The sequence below is a fragment of the Lineus longissimus genome, chromosome 10, assembly GCF_910592395.1.
Source record: "Lineus longissimus chromosome 10, tnLinLong1.2, whole genome shotgun sequence".
Lineage (NCBI taxonomy): Eukaryota > Metazoa > Nemertea > Pilidiophora > Heteronemertea > Lineidae > Lineus > Lineus longissimus.
This window is the reverse complement of record NC_088317.1, coordinates 7,109,742-7,136,493: the sequence shown is the minus strand read 5'-3', so window position 1 is coordinate 7,136,493 and position 26,752 is coordinate 7,109,742. Positions and strand designations below refer to the sequence as shown.

The 26,752-nt window shown below is 41.1% G+C and overlaps 1 protein-coding gene across 2 annotated transcripts in view; it reads left to right on the top strand.

Moving 5' to 3' along the window:
• Positions 1 to 26,752, top strand: part of LOC135494794 (ATP-binding cassette sub-family C member 4-like) — a 107,406-nt gene that overhangs the window by 50,744 nt on the left and 29,910 nt on the right. For both annotated transcript variants that reach the window (XM_064783078.1, XM_064783077.1), the window contains exons 3-9: positions 8,451 to 8,568; positions 13,476 to 13,685; positions 14,854 to 14,943; positions 16,909 to 17,072; positions 17,621 to 17,746; positions 20,817 to 21,066; positions 25,954 to 26,070. In XM_064783078.1, coding sequence (XP_064639148.1) covers positions 8,451 to 8,568; positions 13,476 to 13,685; positions 14,854 to 14,943; positions 16,909 to 17,072; positions 17,621 to 17,746; positions 20,817 to 21,066; positions 25,954 to 26,070 — 1,075 coding nt within the window. The remainder of the gene's footprint in view (positions 1 to 8,450; positions 8,569 to 13,475; positions 13,686 to 14,853; positions 14,944 to 16,908; positions 17,073 to 17,620; positions 17,747 to 20,816; positions 21,067 to 25,953; positions 26,071 to 26,752) is intronic.

Here is a 26,752-nt window from a genome sequence, read left to right as displayed (position 1 = left end):
TGACACCACCCCTCTGGCCACAATTGGTGCTCTCTGCAATTCATTTTACTGAACTGCTTCTCGCAGCCAAATTGGCTGTTGTGTTGATCGTAGTGGGAGGGAAAATGACTTAAGTGAGAGCTACAGCAGAATTTTCACATGTTTCGATAAAAATATGATATCTTAACAAATTGTGGGTGAAAGTGGAAAATAATAAAAATATTGACTGCTGAATCATCGAGGATGGACAGCAAGAGCTTGGACTAGAAAAACAAGCTTTGAAAAGAGGCAAACTTTGTCACTGAATCTGCACAATCTTCGGTAATGCATGGACCTTTTCGTACAAGTTTGTTCGGGCAGGGACAAGTCTTTTTCCTCATCCTCATGATAGTACACTATAAAGGGCGGTCTTCAAATTGACTGATAAGTCAATTTCTAGTTAGTGACCTGCATTCAATAATATTTCTATGGTAGGTACTCCCAGCAATGATATGTTAAATATGGTACATGTTTTTGACTTGACCTACTTTTCAAGGTCACTGAGGTCAAAATGCATAACTTGGCCATTATAACTGTGGCATATTTCTTAACCACTGAAGTTATGAACTAGAAACTTGGTACACGTGACCCCCTACATTTGATAACTTCTGACGCCAAATTTCAGTCCATTACATTTACATGCCCCTTAGAACCAAATTTGAACAAATGGCGTAAATTGGTTGTTAGGCTTTAACTAGGGCATGTTTCTTAACTGCAGTGACCATTGGTCTCACATTTGATAAGCATGTACAACAGCCTGTAGTCAGGTGACCCCAGGGACAGAAGTTCGGTTCAATCTGACGCTTGGCCAGTCCAGGGGGCCGAATCTGAAAACTTTAAAAACCAGATTATTGCTTTACTACTAGCATTGCCACCAATCTGTTATCATGGGTACATTTAACAACCATACAGTATTATGTCACATGGGTTTTTGACTTGGCCTACTTTTTGTAGTCACAGACTAAGTTAAATGGCATAAAATTTCCATTTGGCCATATACTATAGCATGATTCTTATTAACCAGCATGAATTCTTAACCACTAAATATCCATACAGTGAGCACAATGGCCCCTGGCCTTTTCATTAAAAATCTGCCCCTTGGCACTGAATAAATGCCCTCTCCCTTGGCATTTGAATCCCCCCCCCCCCCGCTATTACAATGCTACGTACGTACTGCAACTCATTCCTTTTGCTATTTCTGCATGTTAAATAATTATGCATGTTAAACTTTTAAGTTAAAACTTAAAAGGTACGTGAATGTACATATGTCATTGTTCTAGTAGAAAAACCATCCCCTTTAATTTGAAAAAAAAGCTGGGAAATAAACAGATAAGTGTAAAAGGTTCAGATTGAGGGAAGAAAACATGATTCTAGGAAAATCATTCACTTTGTACATGGCTGCCAACTTCGAAATGAAATTTTGTATGCCTTAGAATCATCAGAGAACTCAAAGCAGCGTTATTCAAAAGTGGCATTGCACGACAGCGTTACCATAGAAACTGCTGTTTTCCACAAGTTTTTCAAAATCTGTTGATAGAGGATGGAAAGGTGAGATTAATTGGGGAATTTATTATACCTTCTGACATCACTGTCAGATGTGGCCGTATCTGCATCCTGAGCTTCAGGTTTTTGATACTCCTACGTCCCATACAAAACCCTGAGAAAATCCATTAGAATCGACAGCGAAGGGTGGCTGTTCTGATAACCTGATACACTGTGCGTAATGTATGTATATATAGTGTTTTATATGACAATAAAATGTATATGAATAAAGTTTAAGATAATCCTATCGTTAAATGGTTTTATACTTCATCGATTCTATGCTGTTAAACATTGTGTAGACATGTAATTGTGTTTTAATTAAGTAATGAAATAAATTTGCAGCGGGGTGCGCGCAATACGAAGGAACAGCACTGAAAAATTCAGAATTTTCATAAATACCCGGATGTTCTAAAAATAGCAGCTAATGAAAATACGCATTTCATGGCGCTGATTGACCTTTGACCCTCCCAAACATGTGGTTTTATCTGTCATCATGACTCAAATACAACAGACGCTCTGATTGGGCGCTTTTTTTTCTACCGCTGCAATCCGTCTGAAGGGCATGGATTTCCCCAGGGGTTTGTAATAGCGAGAGCTGGAGCATATGGAAAACCACTGGGTGCCGAGGATGCCGTATCTGTAGTGATGGGATTACTGGCGATTGGAAAACACTTGACCTCTGGGTTATCAATATTCAGTAGGATTATTTGTATTGTGGAGTAGAGTGGCTGACTGATGCCATATCAAGTTATGACTTGTTTACAACCTTCATCCACAATCTGCCTGTTTAGCTGTGATTGTGTGTTTTTCAATGCACCGCCGTACAGGTTGCTCCAGTTGTGCCAAGCATACATGTAGCTTGTGGGGCGTGACTGTTATCAGTCCTGTTGGTGCCTTTATAGCAAGGTGAAGATCTATTTTTGGGACAAGAAATGGCCAATGTCTTGGGTCATTATGACATTGTCCCAGTCCATGACACAGGTCCAGTTGAAGGGGTGTGAGAAAATGTCATCCCTCAGGAAGCTATGCAGTATCCCAAATTGTGAGAAAGATTATTTTAAAAATCTGCAACGAATCTCTTCATTTATTCCATATGAATAGAGTAGAAGTGCAAAATAAAAAGCTCTCCTTCTTCTACAGTGTTTGAGTCTTGTGTTCTCCCACGCTCACATCAGAATAAATGTCACCAGGAAACGTATTTTGCTGTTCTTTATAAATAATAGACCCACTGCAGGCTGTAACAATCAGATAAACAGAGGAAAAAGATGTTTTCCTGCTTGTATTGTTGACATCAGTTGTCATCTTGTGGAGAACAGCAATTTCCTTGTGGATTTGTCAAGGTGGCAAATCCACTTCTGTCGCTTGAGATGACACAGTTGGATTCAACACCGTCACTGAGTTCCCACCAAACTATTATTCTACCTATCGAGTTTGATAGTGATATAGGTGTGCCCTTTGTCTTTGCATGTGTGCGTGCGTGCATGCGTGTGTCCGTCTGTTTGCTCAGAGAATTGTAGTCGGATTGGTTTCATACTGTGGAATTGGGGGATCAGTGGCAGAGTGTTTACAGCACCTGGCTTATAACAAGGAGGTCGTAGGTTTGATACTCAGACGGATCAGCATTGTTTCATCTTTGTGTTCTTGGGCAAGACACTTAACCCTAATTGCTTCTCACTACCCAGGAATAAATGGGTACCAGGCATGCCTGGCAAGTTAAACTGCGATAGACCAGCATCCTATCCAGGGGGAGTAATAGCCCAGCTGACGTTAAATTTTTAACTAACTTTGGAATTATGTTGTGGCCGCTAGGTAGGTGCCTCGTGATTTTCGGGATGATCTGACATCCAGTGTTGGTGCCAGGCAGCCATCATAGATCTTGCATTCCAGACTGCAACTGCAGAACGAGTCTCGTGGTGGGTTGAATTTTCAGTGGCGTGATTGGCGGGGGCAGACAGGGGCCCTGTCAATTTTGGGCGCAACCTGATAACCAATATGGGTGCCAGGTGGCCATCTTGAATTTCGCACTCCGGACTGTAACTGCAGAACGAGTCACCCGGTTGGTTTGAATTTACTGTGGCCTGATGGGGCAGGGGCGGAGAAGTGCCCTATCGATTTAGGGACTGATCCAAACTGCAGGATGAGTCACCTGGTTGTGTGATGTGGCAGTGTTTGTAAAGATGCTCTATCAATTAGGGGCCTAATCCGATAATCAATATATAGCTGCCTGGGAGCATCTTGGATTTTGCATTCTGTGGCCTGTAACTGCAGAACGGGCCACCCAATGGGCTTGAATTGTCTGCGGCATGATTGGGTAGGGTTGGAAAGGTGTTCTGTCGATTATGGGCCTGATCCAATAATCGCTATGACTGGATCTTGGATTTTACATTCCAGTCTGTATCTGCAGAACAATAGTCACCCAATGGGCCTGCATTCCAGATTGTAACTGCAGTACGAGTCACCTGGTGGGCTTGAATTTTCTGTGTTGTGCTGAGCAGATGTCAGAGAGGTCCCAATCGAATATTCAATATGGGTGGTTGGCGACAATTTAAGATTTTGCATTGCACACTGCAAGTCTTGAACAAGTCACCTGATGGGCTTCAACTCTTTGGGGGCGGGTGGGAGGATTGGGCTTCAACTCTTGAGCTAATTGAATTTGTAATATGGTGACGAGCACACTGTCTATTAAAGTATATTGCATTCCGAGTCAAAGTAGAGAAACTGTTAGAATTACTGATCGATATTTTCCAATGAAGAAAAGAAATAACTCCAGAATCACACCATCTGCAATTCTCTGCTCATTTGGTAAGATTAGCCACGCATAGCCCTTGTTTTCTGTTGCATGATGGGGTGGGGTGCGGAGAAGATGTGTCCCATCAATTTGGGCCCAATCCGGTGTCCAATATGGCTGCCAGGTGTCCATCCTGGGTTTTGCATGACACACTGCAAGTGATGAACGAGTCACTTGATGGGCTTCAACTCGGGGGGGGGGGGGGGGGGAGGATTGGGCTTCAACTCTTGAGCTAATTGGATTTTTTTAATATGGTGACGAGCACACTATCTATTAAAGTATATTGTATTTCGAGTCAAATAAGAGAAACTGTTAGAATTACTGATCGATATTTTCCAATGAAGAAAAGAAATAACCTCAGAATCACACCATCTGCAATTCTCTGCTCATTTGGTAAGATTAGCCATGCATAGCCCTTGTTTTCTGTGGCATGATGGGGTGGGAGATGTGGTCCATCGATTTTGGGCCCAATCCAGTTTCCAATATGGCTGCCAGGTGTCCATCCTTGATTTTGCATTCCGGACTGTAACTGCTAAGCAACAGTTGCTGACAAATGGTTACTTCACACTGGTTTTCAGTATTAGGGAACTCATGCTTATGGTGACAAATTCCTCTGTACATTTTTACGTACATGTACCTGATACAGAATTTCTTTTTCTGTGGATTTTAACCCTTTTACTGCCGAAGTCGCACTTCTGCGACAACCATTATTTTCCGTTTACTGCCGAAGTCGCAAAAATGCGACATTCTGTGTATCACTAAAAATCAACAGATAACACGAAGACTAGCGTAGTTTTTCAAGAAGTTCGTAGATGGCGTTGTAGTACGATGATAGAGCTTGCAAATGGCGGCGCCCATGGTATATCGACCTGTACAACTTTTGGGAGAAAATTGAGTTTGAAGTTGGTGAAATGGCAAAAAGATTGTCACTGACGGAGGTTCTGGACGAACTAGATGTAGTGAATGATTTTGATTCAGGTGAGGAGTTCGTAGATAGTGATTCGGATCCAGAATACGATGTAAATAATGACGATGCTGAAAGCGATAGTGACAGTGTGTATAGCGATGTACATGACGATGTGTTTCTTTGAGATTTTTTGTCCGTCCTCATTATAAATTCAAGATGGCGGTATGCAAATTAGGTCAGAACTCCCAATTTTTTTACCCCAATTGAAAGAGGGGGTCATACTGAACAACTTTCATATACATTGTTTGGCTGTATCTCCAATGGTTTTCTCTCACTAGGCTGGTGAAATATGCTGCCTTAATTACTGTAAAAACAATAGAATCTACCGGCAGTTGGGGTTCATGGAAATTAAAATTGGCCGGCAGTAAAAGGGTTAACCCTTCTTTTGGAGACAAAGGCATGAAATATTTACAGATAAATAAATAATTCATATTCCTGCAGTTACAATGTATGTCTTTATAAATGAGTGATCATGTAATACAGTGTTCTCCACAAGGCTATTTGTCAGGATGGCCCACCCTACCTTGGAAGAGCCACCCTACCTTGCTCTAGAACTTTGTAGAGGGTTCCTATAGGGCCACCCTACCTCGAATTGCTGGCCACCCTACCTTGTGTTGCACACTGGTAAAACGTCATGAAAATCAAGGGTATCACCCTACCTTGAGAAAACCCTGTGGAGAGCACTGGTAATACATAGCGTACATTCAAGCATTGTAGTTCTCTGGTAAGGTACATCGGGCCGGAAAAAAGACAAGGTACCTGATATTACCAACGGTTACCACCGGGCAAAGCAAGTGACGATGAGCTTAGCTGTGACTAATGATGTGGGGTGGGAGAGGTGTCCTGTAGATTTGCACCAAATCTGATATGGTAGACGTGCACTCACTTAACACAGATTCCCTGTAGCATTTCCCCTTCAATGCACTAAGTACAGTAGAACCTCCCCTTGCGGACACCTCTGCCAGGCGGACACCATCGCGTTACGGACATGTCCGTTCAGTCCCGAATTTTTCTAAGTAATTTGCTTTAACCAAAACCTCTAGAGCGGACACCTCTCTACTCCGAATTGTGGACACGGCCATGGTGACTTTTTGGTCCAATTACCTTGCAATTACGGACAGTGAACGCAAACAATGGCTTCCTGTGTTATCAGGTAGTTGATTAGACCTAAACAGGTGTGGAGTTCGCGTTATTGATGAACATTAGACACTTAAGTTCAGTTAAATATGCCCCTGCCATAGCGGAGGCATTATGTACTTGGGTAGTTTCCGTCCGCCGCCACACTGAATTCCGGACTATAACTCAAGAACCTCTTGTTCGGCTGACTTGAAAGTTTAAGGGGGTGTAGGCCTAGTGTGTCAAAGGGTCCCTATTGATTTTGGGCGCACTCCGAAATCCAATATGGCCGCCAGCCGCCATCCTAGGTTTTTGCATTCCGCTCGTTAACTGAAGAACTAGAGGTCCGACAGACTTCAAGCTTTTGTGGTGTAATGGTCTATGGTAGGGGAGGTTCCCTATCGATTTTGGGCGGGATCCAAAATCCAATATGGCCACCATCCGCCAACTTAGATTTTTGTATTCCGATCGTTAACTGAAGAACTAGAGGTCCGACAGACTTCAAACTTTTGTGGTGTAATGGTTTTCGGTAGGGAAAGTTCCCTAATGCCCCAGCTCAACGGGGTGGGGCATTGTGTTTACAGCTGGTTTCCGTGTCCGCCGCAATCTATTCCTGACTATAACTCAAGAACCGGTGGCCAGATTGATCTGTAATTTCTATAATGAATTGGGGTGGATGGGGCAAGGTTTCCTATCAATTTTGGTCGCGCTTCGAAATTCCATATGGCCACCACTAGGCCATCTTAGATTTCCCATTCCGGATTATAACTCAAGAACAGGTATCCCGATTGATCTCTAAATTCTGTGGTTTAATAGGGTGGATTGGGGGAGGTTCCCTATCGATTTTGGTCGTGCTCTGAAATTCAATATGGCCAGCAAGAGGCCATCTTTCCTTTACACCCCATGACATCAAAACCAGTTTAGTGACAGGCCTGTGGACACTGGTGCCTACGGAGCGGGGCCATACATTGCGATTCGCCTCGATCGCGTTATATCTAGTTACATGGTTGAGTGAATTTAATGTCCGTTGCTCTCCTAATTAAAACTGAATGTATTGTTTAATTATCTTCACTGTGCATCACATTGCCAAGCTACTGTATATGGTAACATTAATTGCAGTCCATTGAGTTGTGCTTGTGCTCTAATTACAAAGAATAAAGCTCGATGTGTAGTAGCTCAATCAAATGCTTCTATACAACTATAAGGATGTACACTGTCTATGTAGTATGTAGCATGCGAACACAACCTGCATATATTAATGTTGGCAAATTAATATTACCTCCACTAGAAATGCCAATAAAGTAACTTGACAATAAAGTTCGCACATAAATGGTATCAAATTATTTGAAGTAGTTAATATTTACAATTAAATGGAATATGTAATATTTAGGCTTCTCGACCCCCATGTTCATACACATGAATATCCTTTTTGGACAATAATGGCATAACCTCTCTATTAAGGACACCTGTACGTTACAGACGTCAATGCCCAGTCCCACGGGTGTCCGCAATAGAGAGGTTGTACTGTAATAACTTTAAAATCACAAAAAATGTCTTAGTGTTGCCCTTGTTGGTGTGGCTCTTTTTTGGCCTTGTGATTCAGAGTGCCTATGTCCTAAGGCCAGAGGAAGAGTAAAATCATGGGTGGGGTCATAAATGTCCTTGTCTTGGACACTGGGTACAAGGAGTCTTGGTTTAAGGAATTGATACCGAACTGAAGGTGTTGTTTGTCTAATCAAAACCGCGAGGGTGGAGCTATAGTCTTGACCAAAACCGAGACATCTCTTCTTATGTCTGAAGAATGAAGCAGTCAAAGTACTCTGGATTTCTAACCAGCGTGGCAATGCTGAGAACCGGCAACCATTTGATCATATGGCCAAGACTCCTCTGGCTCATGTTGTCAACTGTAGCAGCTGGATGCCATAATGCTGACATTCACAATACCACTTTCATGTCTTTACAAAACAACATTACCAATTTAACCACACTCATATTTTCACGTCTTGTTTGATTTTGCAGAGAGTGGAAGAAAGAATCATGCAAGATCAAAGAGGGGGAAAATCCAAGCCTACTCCGTGCGTTGTGTCGGGCTTTTGGAAAAAGTTACATGTTATTAGGGATGTTGGTGCTCATCGAGGTAAGATGTTGATGTGTGGTCTTTATGTGTGGCCTATTCGCCTGCACAGAAAATGCCATCTTCAGGGGTTCTGAGTCCAGTCTCAGAACAAAGGTTGAATAATAAATTTAACAGGATTGACGGTATTGACTGTATATGTTCAACTTACATTTTCCTGATTGTGGTCAGGCTGTGCCTGGACACTGAAGGAGCTGTTTGTGGAGGTGTTCAAACTGATATTGCATCTCTGTCTTCAGTGAAATGAAAAAAGTTAATGTGGATGCTATGATTTTTTTCGAACCTGCAAGTACAATGTACGTATTTTTGTTGAAATACTGAAAGCTGAGACACAACAGCAGTTTGAAAGCCTAGAAATTGCTGTTTGGGTGTTTTCGCATAGCCTCACCACCAGGCGCTGAAAATTTGACTTACAGTCCACAGTACATACAGTTTTAATAGTAGTAACCTTTGATCTGAGGAATGTGGAATCAGTGGTTGTAAGCCTGACTTGTACAGGCATGCTTTTCCAGAGTGTCTAAATAGCATTCCGCGAAGATGACGTCACTGCAGCTACTGCCCTCTATTTCCCCATTGCTGAATTACAGGCAATGTCGGACAAACATGCGGTTTCGTAATGGATTCAGGCTTTCTAACTAGGGCAGTTAGATTCAATCTGGCACATGTCCGAGTGTTGGAAATACTACATAATTGTTCTGAATATTTCTCTCTCTGACTCTATGGTATCATTCATGCTAAAAACAATGCAGGGTCAAAGATAATTGACTTTGAAATAAGCTCAAAGGAGTAGAAATAATTGTCGATGTCCAACTGTCACATGACTAAAATGTCATCAATATCTTATTCAAATGACCTTGTGAGCTATAAATAGTAACGTCGCGGAATGCTATTAAAACTTGCTCAAGGTGCGAAATATTAAATCTTCTGGAGTTTTAAAGAGCAGTTAAAATGTGCTCATATGAATTTGGCAGTCTAGCAACCAAGTACGGTAGAACCTCTCTATTAAGGACACCTTCGGGACTGGCGAGTGCTGTCCTTAATAGAGAGATGTCCTGATTAGAGAGGTCAAATTGAATAGAAACTACCAATTTTGGACCAAAACTAGTGTCCTTATTAGAGAAGTTGTCGTTAATAGAGAGGTGTCCGCTAAGGGAGGTTCCACTGTAAGTAACTAGGCCGAATGTCAAATCCACTCAGTTCAATCATGACCACCTCCCACTGCATGGGCTACTGCTGCCCTGAGAATCAATTGTGTACAATGGCAAAATGGTAGTTCAAGAAGAGATTAGATGGTCATTATCAAAGCTTGACTTCAAGTGAAACGATAGCATTCATACTTAGAACATGCCCTCTGAGTACAGTAAAACCTCTATTAAGGACACCCTCGGGACTGACAAATTCTGTCCTTAATAGAGAGGTGTCCTGATAAGAGAGGTCAAATTGAATGGAAACAACCAATTTGGGACCAAAATTAGTGTCCTTAAGAGAGAGGTGTCCGCTAAGAGAGGTTCTACTGTATTTACATTTCATATTCCTATGACATTCGATAGTGCTATTACATGAATAATCTCTTTCTGGTGACGTTAAGACACCGCTCCAGCCGGTTCCAAAGACAGCAGTACTGTGCCTTGGTAATGGTGATCAACATAATTAATCACCTGTCCCTCTTAAGAGGTATAATGAGGATCTAGTTACCTTGAGGAGCCATTTTGAGCGACTAAGAATATATCTCCTCTTTAAGAGTCCCCTCGGGAGATGTTAACTGAGAGAAAATCCATTAGATATTGTAACATAACTGTCTGAGGGGCTGTCTCAAACGTCATTTAATTCCAATAAACGTCGGGTGATGGCTTTCTGTTGCCATGGTTACAGCTATTCAATTTTCTTCCTATTTTTACAGTTCAGGACATGTTTTTCAAAGAGGAAGTAACAGCTAAAATGTAGATCACATGGAAAGTAGGCTATGAGAATTTTTTTGGGATATAATGTGTATTGGTTAATTTAGTTGTCTGGCAATGTACCTCTGAAAAAGATGGTATCGTATCCTGTTTCGAAAACGGTGGCACGTTTCTAAAATGCTGGAGCTGTGAACTTAAACTTTGTACAAAGGACCCCCCCCCAGGTCAGGTGACCTCTGACACTGAACTTTGGTCCAATATAGTTCTTGACTTTTCCGCCAGGGGGCCCAAAGTGGAAACCCAAAATGTGTGATATTTCTCGTATAAGTGATTTTGTTTTCGATATAATTTTCATGGCAGGTTCTCCTAACAAGGATACATCACATATCATGTAGGTTTTGATTTGACCTAATTTTCCAGGTCACAGGTTAAATGGTGTAAATTGGCCGTCTGTAACTATGGTACATTTCTTAACCGCTAAAGCTATGAACTTGAAATTTGGTACACATGACTCCCTCTGTCATATAATCTCTTACAGCAAATTTCGATCTGATCTGATTCTCGACTTGGTCACCAGGGGGCAAAAACTAAAAAAGGTAAAAAGTGCAATATCTCGCTTATTAGTGACTTGTTTTTCGATGATATTTTTGTGGTTGGGACTTAAAGCAAGGATACATCACTTATCCTATTGGTTCTTGACCTACTTCTCAAGATGGGAGAGGTTAATTGGCCATTTGAGAATAACTATGGCACGTTTCTTACCTGTTATAAGCTTAAAGCTTGGTACACATGATCCCCTATGTCAGATAAACTCTGTTGCTGAAATTGGGTTTGATCTGATTCTCGTCTTGGCCACCAGGAGGACGAAACTGACAAGATAGAAAGTGCAATATCATGCTTGTGAGTGATTTGTTTTAGATAATATTTTTATGGTAGGTACTCCAAGCAAGGATACATCACATGTCATACCAATTATGATCAGACCTATAAATTATACATGTACATGTAGAATGTTTCTTAACCAGCATGAATTCTTAACCACCGAATATCTGTACGGTGAGCATAATGGCCCCTGGCCTTTTCATTTTTTAGAGCATGTATTGAACACCTCTACACTGGTCAACAGCTCGACAGCTCGACGGCCCGTTCCATTTTCAAATTAATGTAGGCCCTAAACAAGTCACCATTTTGATTTTATTCAAATATTATGATGATTCATTATTATCTTTTCCTTTACTTTGTACTAACGTTGTTAATATCATTGATGTCACTGCACGAGTGTCAAAACTTGATCTCTCATCCCTTGAGATGTATTCAAAAATGTCCTGAATTGTTCATGTCTATGATGCATACAACATTGATGTGACGTGTTATACATCAGTCACACTATCCACCGACCTGTCAACCTGACAACCTGTCAATTAGTCACTCTATCTACTGACCTGTCGACCCAGTCACACACTATCCCGCACCTGTCACCCTGTCGACATGTCTACTTGTCAATCAGTCACACTATCCACCTGTTGACTTGTCAACTTGTCAACCTATCAACCCCTTCAGAACATAAGCGCTCGCTTATTACTAGTATCAACCCCTTCAAAACATATTAGGCCTGAAAAAAAATGCTGTGTTTCGGGTCGCACGACCGACCTTACCGAAAAGCCCCGAACCTAAAAATTTTTTTTTCGAATGTGAGAAAATAATAAAACTCAAACTTTTCTGGCAAAACTTTGCCGATACACTGTGTCTGTCTTTCTTTTTATTCCTTCCAATGCCAGAAGAGACAAGACCACAATTGATTTTTTAAGCCTTTTAGCAGTTAAATTGTCAATGTTTGACCGCGACGCATCAAAGAATGCGTCAAGAAGTGAAACTGAAATTCGGATATGATATACGGGTTAGTCTTGCGAGTAACTGGTGCGATGGAAATTGGTGATTGACCACGGAAATTTTTTTATAATCGACAAATTAGACAGACTTTGATATTTCCACTGTTTTCAGCCAACTGGCAGAAAAAACTCAAAACACGCCCCCTATTACCCAATTAGCAAAATTCGAAATTAATTTTTTCATCAAATAATTTCTTTATATCTGTAGACTTGCCACAGCAAATATTTTTTCAATACCTCTCCAAATATGTACTTGAGAGTAAAAAACATGCACTCGTCTAATTGATATGCCTCGACCCTCCAACCTATGAATATTCATTAGTGGTCTTGTCTCAGAACGTCAAAAAACCATTGGCGTGGCCATCTTGGAGCTCTCCACCTCAGTGGAGGAAGGATACTGACGTCACTGAAATCAAAATGGCGGCAGCATCACTTGTCACGGCAGGTTCTGCCGTGTAATTTCAACCATATATTGATGAAAAAAATAAAATAATCCTCCGACCGTCCTACCCTGAAATTTATTTTTGAGGTGACCTGAAACACAGCATTTTTTTAGGCCTTATTACTCAGTGTGTTGCCAGTAACTGGGGTAGTGAAAGTAGTCCTTCGAATGTGAAGGGGATAGTCAACTCACTCCAATCTGTCAAGTGCTGTTCATTCTAAATCTATTTGTTTTAGAATCCTGATCCCTTTTATATTATTACAATAACCGACTGGTGAAATGAATGGTACCATATGAAAGTCTGACACGCTTAACACAGAGCAGTGCTGCAGATGCATGGGCTCTTAGAAGCATGTTTAAAACACATGATTTCTTAAAAATGAGTCTCATGTCTTAGCAACACCTTTAGAGCACATAATCATCATAAAAGCAGTCTGCCCTGCACAGTTACAGCAGTGCTGACTGACTGATCCCATACAAACATTACAAAACCACAGCAGCACTATTAATGCAGCATAATTTGCAGCTTAGTATTCAACCTCCGGCATTTGTGCAGCACAAATGCAACACAAATGCAGCACAGTGCTGCAAAATGAGCCAAATTGTAAATTCTGTTTTTTGCAGGAATGCTAGTTTGCCTCATCAATTGATTGATTCCTATTTTGCATTTGTTACTTACAGGAAAGTGTCAAGATATTACAGCCCCTTCTCCTGGTGGGCCTCATCAAATTCTTCAGCAATCAGACAACCCTCTTGGACGCGTACCTCTATGCAGCCGGTGTCAGCATCTGTGCCATATTTCTTGCTGTGTTTCACCACCCGTATTTCTTTGGGGTGCTCCGTGTCGGGATGCAGTTGCGTGTGGCTTGTTCATCACTTATTTATAGAAAGGTGAGGAGTTTGTCCTCTGTATTACAAATTTTAACCACTCTTTCAGTGCCAAGAATTTAGGCATTTTGGGGCATTTTCACCACCCAAAATCTCACAAAAATAATTTTGATACACTCATCAAAATTCTTCAAAACCTTCGTCTACCCCTAGTTTCAATAAAACAGCAGTACATATTTGGAGTTTGTTCTAAAAATTATGAAAGGAGTGGTATTTTTGGCCAATTCTCACCAAATCACCCAAAATGAGGTGTTGCAGACCCCACCCCACCCTCAGTCGAAAAAATTATTTAATTTGGATGTCAGAGGCCAGAGAAACCATATAAAACACCTTGGAGTTGCTGGGGACATCTTGTGTTATCTGGAGGAACTAAAATACCTTAAAAATTTAGGACGTACATGTACGATCTTGGCACTGATAGAGTTAACTACGATGAACTGATATTGCTCTCTGACCTTGCACACTGAGATGGACTCAAATTTGGATCTGACGTTGCTTCATCCTTCATTATCATTGATTTCTATTACTCTAAAGAATGGGTACTGTAGAACAGAAAATTTCGTGAATGCCGGGTGATGGACATATTCGCAGAATAATTTTTCCGCGAGTCCAGAATTTTTTCCTCCTATAAATTAAAAATTGTCTAGTTTTCCCAACAGCTCCTAATAGTCAATACGCAGTGAAGTATATTATGTGTCTCTATACCAAAATTCACTGTCAACATGTCTCAATGTATGGAGTAATTAAATCTATAGCACATAAATATCAGCCTTAATTAGGCAGAATTCATTGAAGAGGTGTGGAATTTGTGTTTGTTTGTTTGATTATGATACCTGCTAATTTGCACAGGGTCTATGTGGTCTCTACACATCTTCATGTATGGTTTAGTAAGTTGATTTGGCCTAGCTGGATGAAATGCCTGAGGTAACATGGCAACAATTACATGGAATTCTTGCAAAATTGCAATTATATTCATGGCAGAAAATACTCGCCAGTATGAGCTACCTGCGAAATTCGCGAAAATATCCTGTTCATGAAATTTTTCTATTCTACAGTATTCTGAAAAAATAATGTTTTCAGGCAACATTACTGAATTATCACAAAAATAAGGGGTTTGGAATGGTTAATGAATTTACTTCAAACTGTCAAGTTTTGCCATCTTTTCTTTCAGTCCTTACGTTTAAGTAACACCGCCATGAAAGAGACAACTGTCGGCCAGATAGTCAACTTAATGTCAAACGATTGCAACAGATTTGATACCGTAAGTAGTAGAACTTGCTACTGCATCTTTGAACCTCCTGCTTGTTTTTTCGAGTACTCCTAAGGATTGCTTATTTTGTGACTTGGCTACAATGTACTTACTGGTGGCAGCTGCTTAGCTGTAGGTTTGCATATAAAGTTTATTGAAGAAATTGAACTGACTTTTTGTTGTAGTTCTCATGATTCTTGAGTTATCGAGTGTAATGATCGGATGGTGTCATATGTTGGTGTACAATTGCAAAAACAATGCATGACTGGATGGTATACTGTCAGGACTTCTGGCCCAATGGAGCTATAACAGCCCAATAGGGCAATATATCCTGAAGGGGATGCGTTTTTGCTGCCACCCAGATCGGGAAGTACCCGATATTCAAATAGATTTGCACATTGATTAGGGCATTTGCGCATTCTCAGTAGGTCAAGAAACAAAAGGGAAGAGTGTCAAGTTTCTATATAAATAAAACCGCTTCAAGAAAAATTAAATCATTGATTTATTTAGCCAATTTTCAGTCTCGGCGCATGTAAAGCACATGATGATGTATGTGTGTGGTTGTGTGTAAAGTTGATGTTGTCTTGTTTATTTGATTCAGCAATAAATCATGGAAAAATTCTGGTCACAAAAATGCAAAGCCAGTTGTTCATGGTTGTCGTTCAGTTGCACGCATCACCATTGTGCTCTGATACATCTATACATATATAGATGGCAGCATTGGCGCTCGTCTCGGGATGCACTGATTTCACATCCCAATCGAGTGATTTGAAGGGCAGTACGCCCGATCAAGCTATCATCAGTTTAGTTAACCTCTCCTTTGGGATATACTCACAATCAGGTGATTTGCGCTCAGTTGGGTGAAAAGTCCTGACTGGTGTACTTGAGATTGCGAGTATACTTTGATATTTTGAGTACGACCAGACCTGTGAATGAAACATAACTGAATCCATCTTTGACATAGCAATTCCAGCAGCTGCTGCCCTTCATCTCAGCATATCTTGTCATCAAAGTGTGCAATAATTTGTCTCTTATTGCCAGTGCCAATATGATTGGTTAGGACACATTAGTTGGCTGAAATATAACCCTGTACTGATCCTAAAATCTCAAAAGAGCTAGCTCTCAGATGTCTGTGGACTGTGCTCCTCATCTTGGTGTAGCATCAAGTGGTGCACAGTCTTAGCCAGATAATGCCACCGTCACCAAGCTTTTATGAATTATTGGCTACAGGTGTTGCAGTTACCCCCATCCTGAGTAACCATCTTTAGACACTTGGAATGACATATTGATCCCATACCGCTACACATTTGGCTCCCCCCACCAATAATTTTTTTGGCACCTGCGCGTGCACATGCAGACTGAAATATTTTGTATTCTAATGGGATCCTGAGACTCTGAATCACTGATACAGCAAGCTACCAGATATCAGCGGACAATGCCCCTCAACTGTGTGTACCGCGTCAGGTTGCAGGCAATCAGAGCCTAATATTGCCACTGTTAGCAAGCGCTTGGGAAATATTGGCTAGAATATTGTGAATCCATCGATCTCAGCTATAACATGAAGCAGACGTTGCCCTATCGCCGCGGTGCCGTGTCATCAGTGTGTGCAGTCATAGCCTATTTAAATTGTCGCCATCCTTAGTAGCTATCTTCAAACACTTGATGCCATATTGATCGCAATATTGGAAACCTGCAATTTGCTCCGAGTATCAGGCTGTGCGATATTGATTTGATGATGCTTTAACTATCCCACTATATTGCAGACCCTTCTTTTTCACACCCCAATGTTTGATCAATATGCATGATGTGTTATTAGAGAGATTCTGATATCCCGTTTCTGCGATGGAGATCGAGATAGCGTGACGTCGCGTCCTCAAAAAATTACATGTTATCATCATTTCCTGCGTCATTCGGTTGTATAATGGCCAGTGAATTTCATAAACCATCTCATCAAATAACTCTTTTTCATCATTTCAGGCTGTGATTTTTATCCATTACCTATGGGTCGGCCCCCTGACAGCCCTTGCAACCCTGGGCATCCTCTGGTACGAGCTGGGCCCATCCTGTCTTGCCGGCTTTGCAGTTCTTTTGTTACTAGTGCCAGTACAATATAAAATGGGAAAATTCTTCACAAAATTAAGGTAAATGTATATTTTGATAAATAGTAACTTGCTCTGCTTGATTAATTGCTTGCATTAATTGAGAACAGTGGTATAAATATATTGACAATATAAGATGATATGTGCTTACTTCCTAGTTATGATCTCTTAAAACGATCAGCTGTAAAGGTTTCTTTTGGACGACGTCTGACCTCCATCATTGAGTAGGTTGGTGTGCTGGTTGAATTGACTAGCTGGGCAGAAGATCAGTTGGATTTTCACACTAAAATTGCCTTCAGCAGGACCAAAACAGGATCATTAAAAATCATAAACTGCAATAGTCAGTGAAAAATGTTGTTGGGTACAGTGGCAGAGACTAAGGAGCCCGTCCAAGGCACTAACCATTCAAGGTCCCATTAAAGGCTCTTCTCTGTTGAAGCTTGAAGCTGCTCCTCAACACCTAGAAGACTCTAGGAAGAAAAAGCACTTTGGGCAAGGACTTGCACGTGAAAAAGTGCTTTATAGGAAATTAAACCACTTTATTTCATAAAAGCTGCATTATCATTTTAAATATTGTTGTCATCCTTTAGATTAAAAACAGCAGTGCAGACGGACGAGCGGGTGAGGATAATGCACGAGATCATATCGGGCATGCGCATCATCAAGATGTATTGCTGGGAACGCATGTTTGGCACACTGATCAAGAAAGTCAGAGAGTAAGACCCGTGTTTTTTCAAAATGTCTCTAATGTGATCTGCTCTGTCACGAAGTTGGCACTTGTCCAGATACTACTGAGAAAATGGGAACGAAAAGTGAGAGAAAAAATCCCTAGTTTTTTTCCTCCAAGTTTGTTTTCTTCAAGGAAAATGATTGTTTAAGTCCAAAGTTATGTTTGATGGCTTTTGAAGTCAAGTAGTATATCTTATTGATTCTTGCAGATACTTATACCAATTAAAGTACTTGAATGCGTTCAGAAGTCCACCCCTTAATCACTTCTCAAGCAACTGATATGCGCTGTATATCATTTTCAAGGTGCTTTTGTGTACAATCAGCTGTCATCACTAACTCAGTATTTGTGTTCGACCCCGAATGACAACTCTTGAAAGAGCACGTCACAAATGACTGTGGTGTCAATTATAACTCAATATCAAGGCAAGATTTGTTTCCACAGATAATTCTATGTTTCTTACCGCATTTTTGACTCCCCTTTTGGCTCACCTTCGGGGAGTCTATACAATATCGTAGTGTCCGTCGTCTGTCGTCTGTGTCCTGTTTCAGCAACAGGGGCACGTTTCTTAACAGCTAGGGCTATGAACTTCAAACTTTGTACACAGGAATCCCAAGGTCAGGAGATCTCTGACATTGATTTTCAGTCCTATCCAATTCTTGACTTGGCCAACAGGGGGCCAAAGTGGAAACCTAAAAAGTGTGATTTCTCTCTTATAAAGGGACTCCTTTTTGATAAAACTTTAATGGTAGGTTCTCCTAGCAAGGATACATCACATATCATATGGGTTTTTGATTTGATCTAATTCTCAAGGTCACATAGGTCAAATGGCGTAAGTTGACTGTTTTGAGTGTAACTTTGGCATGCAGAGCGCAGCCTATTATTAATCTATGAAACTTAAGCTTTCAAATCCCCGGATGAACAATGGTGGTTGCCGTAGAAGTTTTTGAGATATTTGACGATTAAGTTTTTGTTTCTCTTCAAGCCAGTAAATGCAGGTTGGACATTTGAATTGCTGAAATGGATCGTTTGTTTGATTCCGATTTGGATGTACCCTATCTAATATGAAATGTCATCTTCTTTCAAATTTTCGGCACTTGTAATACATTATTTGGAAGTTCACCTATGTCATTTTGTGAAAAACTGGACCCACCGCAAAAAAATGTGATTTCCAGGTAAAATTACGTCGGGCCTTGTCGGGAATAAGCACTTGCACTGGCAGTGGCTCTAGGAATTATAGGGTTAACCCATATTGGGGCACCTACGGAGCCTTTAAAAAAGCTGAAAACGGCACATATTGCTAATCCCCGCAACATCATCAGTTATCACCATGCAGCCGTGAAGAATATGTGTGTACGATTTCGACTTTTCGATGGATTTTTTTCGGGTTTTTGTAGGGTTTCTGAGGAAGGGACCACACCAGCTATGGAGGAGGCTCTGGAAACCATGAATTATAAAATCCAGTATAGGGAATAGGGGTTAGTTTATGACTTTATTTGGTAGTATATCATCTCTAGTTTCAGCCAGAGTACTAAGTGTGTATTGGTCAATGTTTGTGGTCATGAGGGGTGGTTTAGCTGGCCAACCTTGGCCCTTTTTGGTGAATAAGTCCCTTTTTAGTGGGTAAACTCTGTTTCTTTCTCAATATCAAATCGGGATGGTGAATAAGTCCCTTTTTAGTGGGTAAACTCTGTTTCTTTCTCAATATCAAATCGGGAATATTTAGATAACATTATAAGCTTTTGGAAAATGTATACTTTATTGGGTCTACCTTGGTTTGTTGTATTGTTATCATTGTTTTTCTGAATTGGTTGCCACTACCTGATATGCTTTGCCCCGTTCAAGGTTTAGAAATATTAAGTGCTTGCCTCCATATTGGTTAACCGCTAAAGCTAATGACTCCCTATGTCATATTACCTCTGACACCAAATTTGGGTCCGATCTGATTCTCGACTTGGTCACCAGGGGGCCAAAACTGAAAAGGTAACAAGTGCAATATCTTGCTTATTAGTGACTTGGAATAGGTACTCCATGCGAGTACACATCACATGTCATACCGATTTTGATTTGACCTACATATTATACATGTAGCATGTTTCTCAACCAGCAAGAATTCCTAACCACGAAATATCTAGACAGTGAGCACAATGGCCCCTTGCCTTTTCATCTAAGTCACTAATTTGGTTGAAGCCTCCTTACCTGTAGTATCTAACTATTGATGAGTATTGCTTGCATTTGCTAAAGAATGGAGACTACGTGAAGATAAGTTTTGAAATATTTTTAATCAGTAATTTGCTCATTCATAATCCCTCCTTTGGCTCACCGTAGGGGAGTCTATACGATAGCGCTGTGTCTGTCGTCGTCGTCGTCGTCTGTCTTATCCTGTGGCACGTTTCTTAACCGCTTGTGCTATGTACCTGAAACTTTATATACATCATTCTCAAGGTCATATGTACCCTGACACTGAATTTCGCTCCGCTCTGATTTTTGGCTTTGCCACCAGGGGGCTAAAACCGAAAAGTTAAAAAGTGCAATATCTCGTTTATTAGTGACTTGTTTTTGATGATATTCTTATGGTACTTACTCCAAGCAACGATACATCACATGTCATACCGACTTTGGTTTGACCTATATACTATACATGTACAATGTTTCTTAACCTGGATGAATTCCAAAGCACCAAATATCTATACGGTGAGCACAATGGCCCCTGGCCGTTTCATTTTAAAGATTTGTCCCATTTGTAAAAAAGCTCCATGCAATTACCATGCATCAAATCAGTCTGCATCTCTTGGATGAAACCAACATCTCAATACTTATCTCCCCTGCTGTGAATTACTCTGCTATTGGTCTGTACTCATTTCAATACATGTAGACCGAGACTGTTGATCATTGCTGAATGGTACATTATAAAAAACATTCCTCAAAATGGATGTCGACCTACATCTATCAAACCATTAGCTAAAAGGTAGACAAGTCTATAACCTATGGTAAACCTAACCCTCTGTATATGATCATCATCCTCTCGATGCCTAAACCATTCTTCCTGTTCCTTCCAGACGCGAGATGAAGCGAGTCCAATCCAGCTCCTACGCCAAAGCTTGTAACCTCGCACCCTATTTCGTCTCGCCCAAGTTATTCGTATTCTTGACCTTTGTGACCTATGTTTTTACGGGTCACATGTTGACAGCAGCCAAAGTATTCCTCGTCATCACCTTGTATAATACCGTCCGCTTGACCATGACGCTGTTCCTCCCATTCGCGATACAGTTCAACGGAGAGACGAAGGTCACAATTAATAGATTGGAGGTATGGTTGTTTTTCGTGTCATATTTGCATGTTGTTGGTAGAATTTCTATTTTGTTTTTTTTGTGTGGATGGTCTGATGAAAATGAATTTCTCTTCTAAAACAGGTCCTGGTGGGAGGTGCACACGATGTGACTTCTGGGACAACTGTCTCCTTTTCATTTTAAATGCTTTCCAGGTGTTCTGTCAGGGGCACTGGCTTATTATCTAGTGTGGGGGATGAACCTCCTTCATTTTGCATGTTTCAAAAGTTTATAGTAAAAGGGGCAAGGGGTAGTCTTTGTTAATACTTAAATTTTAAAAATATGGACTGCACAAACAGCAGCATAGTGGGCATTTTAATTAGGTTTTGATCTCCATTTTGACAATGAGAGGGATCTTCTCAGGATAAATGTCAGATGTTCCTTGTAATTTGGGTCAAGATTAAGATAAATTTGGTCTTCAATTGGTAAGGGGTCCAAAATGGCACCTGGAGTTATGCAGTTTTCAAAAGCAGTCAAATAGCATGTGTTCGCAGAAACTTTTATGAATGAACCCCGGAGAATCAGACTTTTCTCAATACAGCACCCTGCTGCTTGGGAAGATTCATTTTGGCTACTGATTGCCAGCATGCTAATTGCCTTTGGGAAATCCGCCACAATATATTCTGTATCATAAAAATGTCTTGCCTAAGGACTATCTCTGCATTCTGTTGTCAACAGAAACCTGGACTACTGTAACCCTGCTCATTATGCCCCCGTTCAACGGCGTTGAGGTGGGGCATTATGTTTTCAGCTGGTTCCAGCGTCCACCGCGTGCACCGCCGCACCCTATTCCGGTGGCCAGATTGATCTGTAATTTCTATAGTGAATTGGGGTGCATAGGGCAAGGGTCCTTATCGATTTTGGTCGTGCTCCGGAATTCAATATGGCCGCCAGGAGGCCATCTTGGATTTCGCATTCTGGACCATAACTCAAGAGCAGGTGGCCTGATTGATCTCTAATTTCTATGGAATAATGGGGTGGATGGGGGGGAGGTTCCAAATCAATTTTGGTTGCGCTCCGAAATTCAATATGGCCACCAATAGGCCATCTTCGATTTCCCATTCCGGACTATAACTCAAGAACAGGTGGCCCGATTAATCTCTTACTTCTATGGTATAATGGGGTGGATGGAGGGAGGTCCCTAATCAATTTTGGTTGCGCTCCAAAAATTCAATTTGGCCACCAATAGGCCAGCTTCGATATCCCATTCCGGACTATAACTCAAGAACAGATGGCCCAATTGATCTCTACTTTCTATGGTGTAATAGGGTGTATTGGGGGAGGTTCCCTATCAATTTTGGTCGCATTCCGAAATTTCTATGGTGTAATGGGGTGCATAGCGAAAGGTTCCCCTGTCGATTTTAGACCCGACTCAAAATCCAAGATGCCCACCATCTTTGTTTTTGTATTCCGCCCCATAACTCAAGAACCGAGTGAGTGAGTGACAGACCTAAAACTTATGTGATGTGATGTCCTAGGGTAGAGGAAGTTCCCTATCGATTTTTGGCTCTACCCAAAATCCAAGATGGCTGCCAGGCCACCAACTTAGTTTTTGGCAATCCGCCCCATAACTGAAGAACCAAGTGAGTGACAGACCTGAAACTTCGGACAGGTCTGTGGACTCTGCTGCCCACGGAGCGAGGGCATACATTATGATTCGCCTCGATCGCGTCATATCTAGTTGATAGTCTCGTTCTCTTCTATTCTAGGTGTGAACTCTGGTGCATCATGAAGAGCCTCCTGGCGAAGGGGGTCATCTTAACAATGAGTTTCACGGGGCAGAAGTCCATGATCCTCATTGTCGTATTCTCTTACACATTCTCCGGCAATGTTTTCACACCGTCAATTATCATGCCGGTTTTGGCGTGGCTTCATATCTTACGGGGCGTGATCATGAGTCGCATTCTTCAGGGGGTGCAGTACATTGCTGAATTCTATGGCACCATGATCAGGCTCCAGGTGGGTGCTTTAAGAATACACCTCGCCTGGCCAAGTTCCTCCTAGATTTAACCTGGTGTTGGGGACACTCCTTGAGGGGGTTATCTGGACAAAGGACTTCCTCATTAGATTCCCAGATCAATCAACACTTAAACACTCATTTAATCAAATGCAAAACATTATCTGGTGATATTGCCACATTTTCCCCCCAAGATTCCCCCTCAATAGTTGGTTTGCTACCACAACACCCAATACCATGGCCGGTAATCTCAGGCTGTGTGAGCCGAGGGATGCGAAATAATGCGGCATCAGTCATGACATAGATATTGCTCAGTTTTAGCTAAAATGACGTCACATAAAGTACAGTGTCACATATGCACAGCGTCTTTCTTTGCTATGATACCAGGCTGGCGTCAAGTAAACATGGGAGGTTTTTCTCCCTGGAAAACATCTATGTTCAAAAAGCTGATCTAAAAAATTGTTTTCTAAGAATGAAAGAAAAATCCATTGGATAGTGTTTTTCATCATTGGCAATACCCTGATTAATCGAAGAAAATATAATATCCAGATAACCCCTTTTAAACCACGACATTGATTGTGTCTTCCTTCATGTATATACAATTACTAAAAGCTCAATATAAAACTGTGATAACTTCCTTATCAAAACAGTGTAACACTGCATATGAGACTGCAGTTTTTGGCTCACCTGTGAGCCTTTGTCATAGCGCGTCGTCGTCCGGCGTTAGACATTGGTGGTAGACAGAGGTTAAAGTGTGCCGTCGGCACCACCGTTCGGGAATGGTGGCCCATTTTGTTACCGCTTTAGCTACTGACCCCAAATTTGGTACAAAGATACCCCTAGGCGTCAGTAACTTACATGCCGAATCTCGGACATATATCATTCTTTGTTTCGGCACCTTGGGGCGTGTTGTGCAAAAAGCGTAGAAAATGCTATAATTCGCTTAATACCTGTATGATTTTTTGGTGAAATATTTATGGTGGTTACCTCTAGCAAGTGTACATCACATTTGCACCTACACCTCCCACTTAGTGACCCCTCTGTCAAGTGTATTGCTCAAGGACCCACACCTTGCCACACCTTTGTGTCCTTGGGTAAGCACATGGTCCCTGGATCATTTCAGGCTTTCCTATTTGAGGGGCGTCACATCGCCCACCTAAATTTGATCAGAAGAGCGCTAAACTATTCGCCCTATAATTTTGCCAAAAGTGGCGCTCCATAGATCGGTCAACGACGCAAATTTTCATGATAAAATCTTTCAGCAACTAGCCTGATGGACTAGTGCCTACGTTGGCAGCCTGACCACTTCTAGATGTTGGTTACAATCCACAATACACCATTCCATTCACCCCAAGATAATCGTTCAGATCCTGGCATAGATCCCCGCTGATTCTCACCACCATGCATTCTGTCTATAGTAATACATTGTATACACGATCGCATGGGTGGCGCTTACTGCCGATACTAGTACTCCGCCGAATGCACTATAGATGAGAGATCCTGTTTGTACATGGGGGATGTTTCACTGTAGGAACAATGCCTGATTGATTCCGATTAGTAAATCAGCAGCCTTCGGGAATCTCCGTTGAATCACATGGAATTGTCGTCTGCTGACTTGGATCGTGCTAGTATAGCTTTTGCTTATGTGATAGTGCAGTCTGCTTTTAAGCTAGTACTGGGCTAGTAGGGCAAATTTTGATTTTTTGACCCCTGGATGGCACACAAGTAACCCACAGATGAGGTCGGGCATCCGCATCCCATTACTTAGGCATGAAAAAAACAACTCTCCATTGTGTTCCTAATTGGAGCAATTATGGAGAGTGAAAAGTACCCCTGAGCTCTCCAAAGAGAGTGATATTTAGCTCTTCTGCGATTTTCATATGTGAAAGCCTGCCATTTCATTCTATCTCTGGTCCAAGACTATAGAACGCAAACAGTAGCAGTCATTGAGGAATTCAAGGCAGACTTGAAGACATTCGTATTCCTGTGGGTCTATGAAGTTGTGGTGGTGCCGTGAGCGTAAAACTGTGGAAATAATATGTGTTTTATCATAAGTTGATATAAAATAATGATTCCTGTTTGTATTTGGTAGAACAGAATGTCGTTACTCAAATGTGTTGACTGAGAAAACAGCTTACAATGACTGTTAACCCAGAAATGTTTGTGTGCCCGTTATTTTTGCATTCACAGGTAATTGATATTGCCATGAAAAAGAAAATCTTATTGAAAAATACCACGATTTCATGACATAATCATTAGAATATTCATCCATTGGCGGAATCTTATATTGGTGAGATGAAAAAAAAGGCATTTTTGCTAAAGGCGTTTGCAATATTCAATTGTTTAACCTTACAGTGTTACTATTTCTTAAGAGACTTTGTGTACTTCTTTGTTAATAATCTGTTCCATATTATAATGCTCCTTTGTTTGTGCAACACCATTGTATTTCAGTGGGTACACTTTAACCTTTAATCCCCTTTCTATTTATCAGAGCCATGTTTAAAATTCTTTAAAGGACCAGTTGAATATTTTGGGGCATTTTTACTAAGCTGTTGGCTCTCCAGTCACCTCTTACACTATATTTGGAGTTTCAATCACCGATCTGCATGGAAAAAGGGAAAAAAAGCATAAGAATTATCTCATGAATCATCTCCAGAGTGAAGACTAATTAGCAAATTAGCTCTTGACTGCAGCGAAGGTGTTTTGTAAGGCTTCGTATTTCAATGCTGACCATCACAGTTTTAAACACAGTGGTCTCACAATCATGACAATGCTGTTATTAACTTGTTCGTACCATCGGGGTGACACAATAGTTAAAACTAAAACTAAATTACCAGAGCATAAAGAACTTGTTGAACTGGTTGACTAATTCGAGATATTTGAAAATAGTATTTCTGTTCTTTTCTGTAGAAATTCCTCACGTTAGATGAACTAGAGCATGCCGTCTTGGAGAGGAAGAACAGTCTCCGACCCAAACTCTCCGACTGTGGAGTCGTCGTCAAGAATCTTACAGCATCATGGGACAAGGTACAGCATTTCCAATATTGGAGCCTCAAGGTCGAGTCGTTTAGATCTCGGGCTTTGATCGATGAGTTTTAAGTTTGATAATCAGCACTGCATGGCTTTACTTTGGTTGATTCTTCCTATAAATGAGATGTAAAGCAGAGATTTCCCAGTTATGGAACCGGCCCTAAAAATCCTTAAAATCCCCAAAAAATTCAGTTTCTCCCTAAAATGCCCTTGTTTGTTGTCATCATTTGCTTTTTCCCCTAAAAATTCCTTAGTTTTCCCTTCCTGGTCACGTCGTCGCTGACAGTCTGTGCCGTGTCGCTTCTTTGGACTCTGGTTTGATGTCTCCTTCCTTGAATTGAGCCACCTGTGCATCTATCTCTTCGTTGGCCTCCAAGGTCTTGGCGTGGTTCAAGATTGAGATACCTCAAAACCATGTCCTCGCAGAAGACAAGACTGCCAACTCATTTCCTTTAATCCTTATTGTTGAATTGGCGTTAGTAGCGAGACATTGATATATCAAAAGGTGGGAAAATTCAGTGGATTTTGCTGCAAAACGCACTAAAATTCCCTACATTTTGAAAGAAAAAGTCCTAAAATTCTCCCTAAAATTGTTCTAACACTGAGTTCCATGCCTGATTTCCCTACTGTGGTATGCTGAAGACCCCATCTGAATGGGTAGTAGTTTCAGATGGACTCT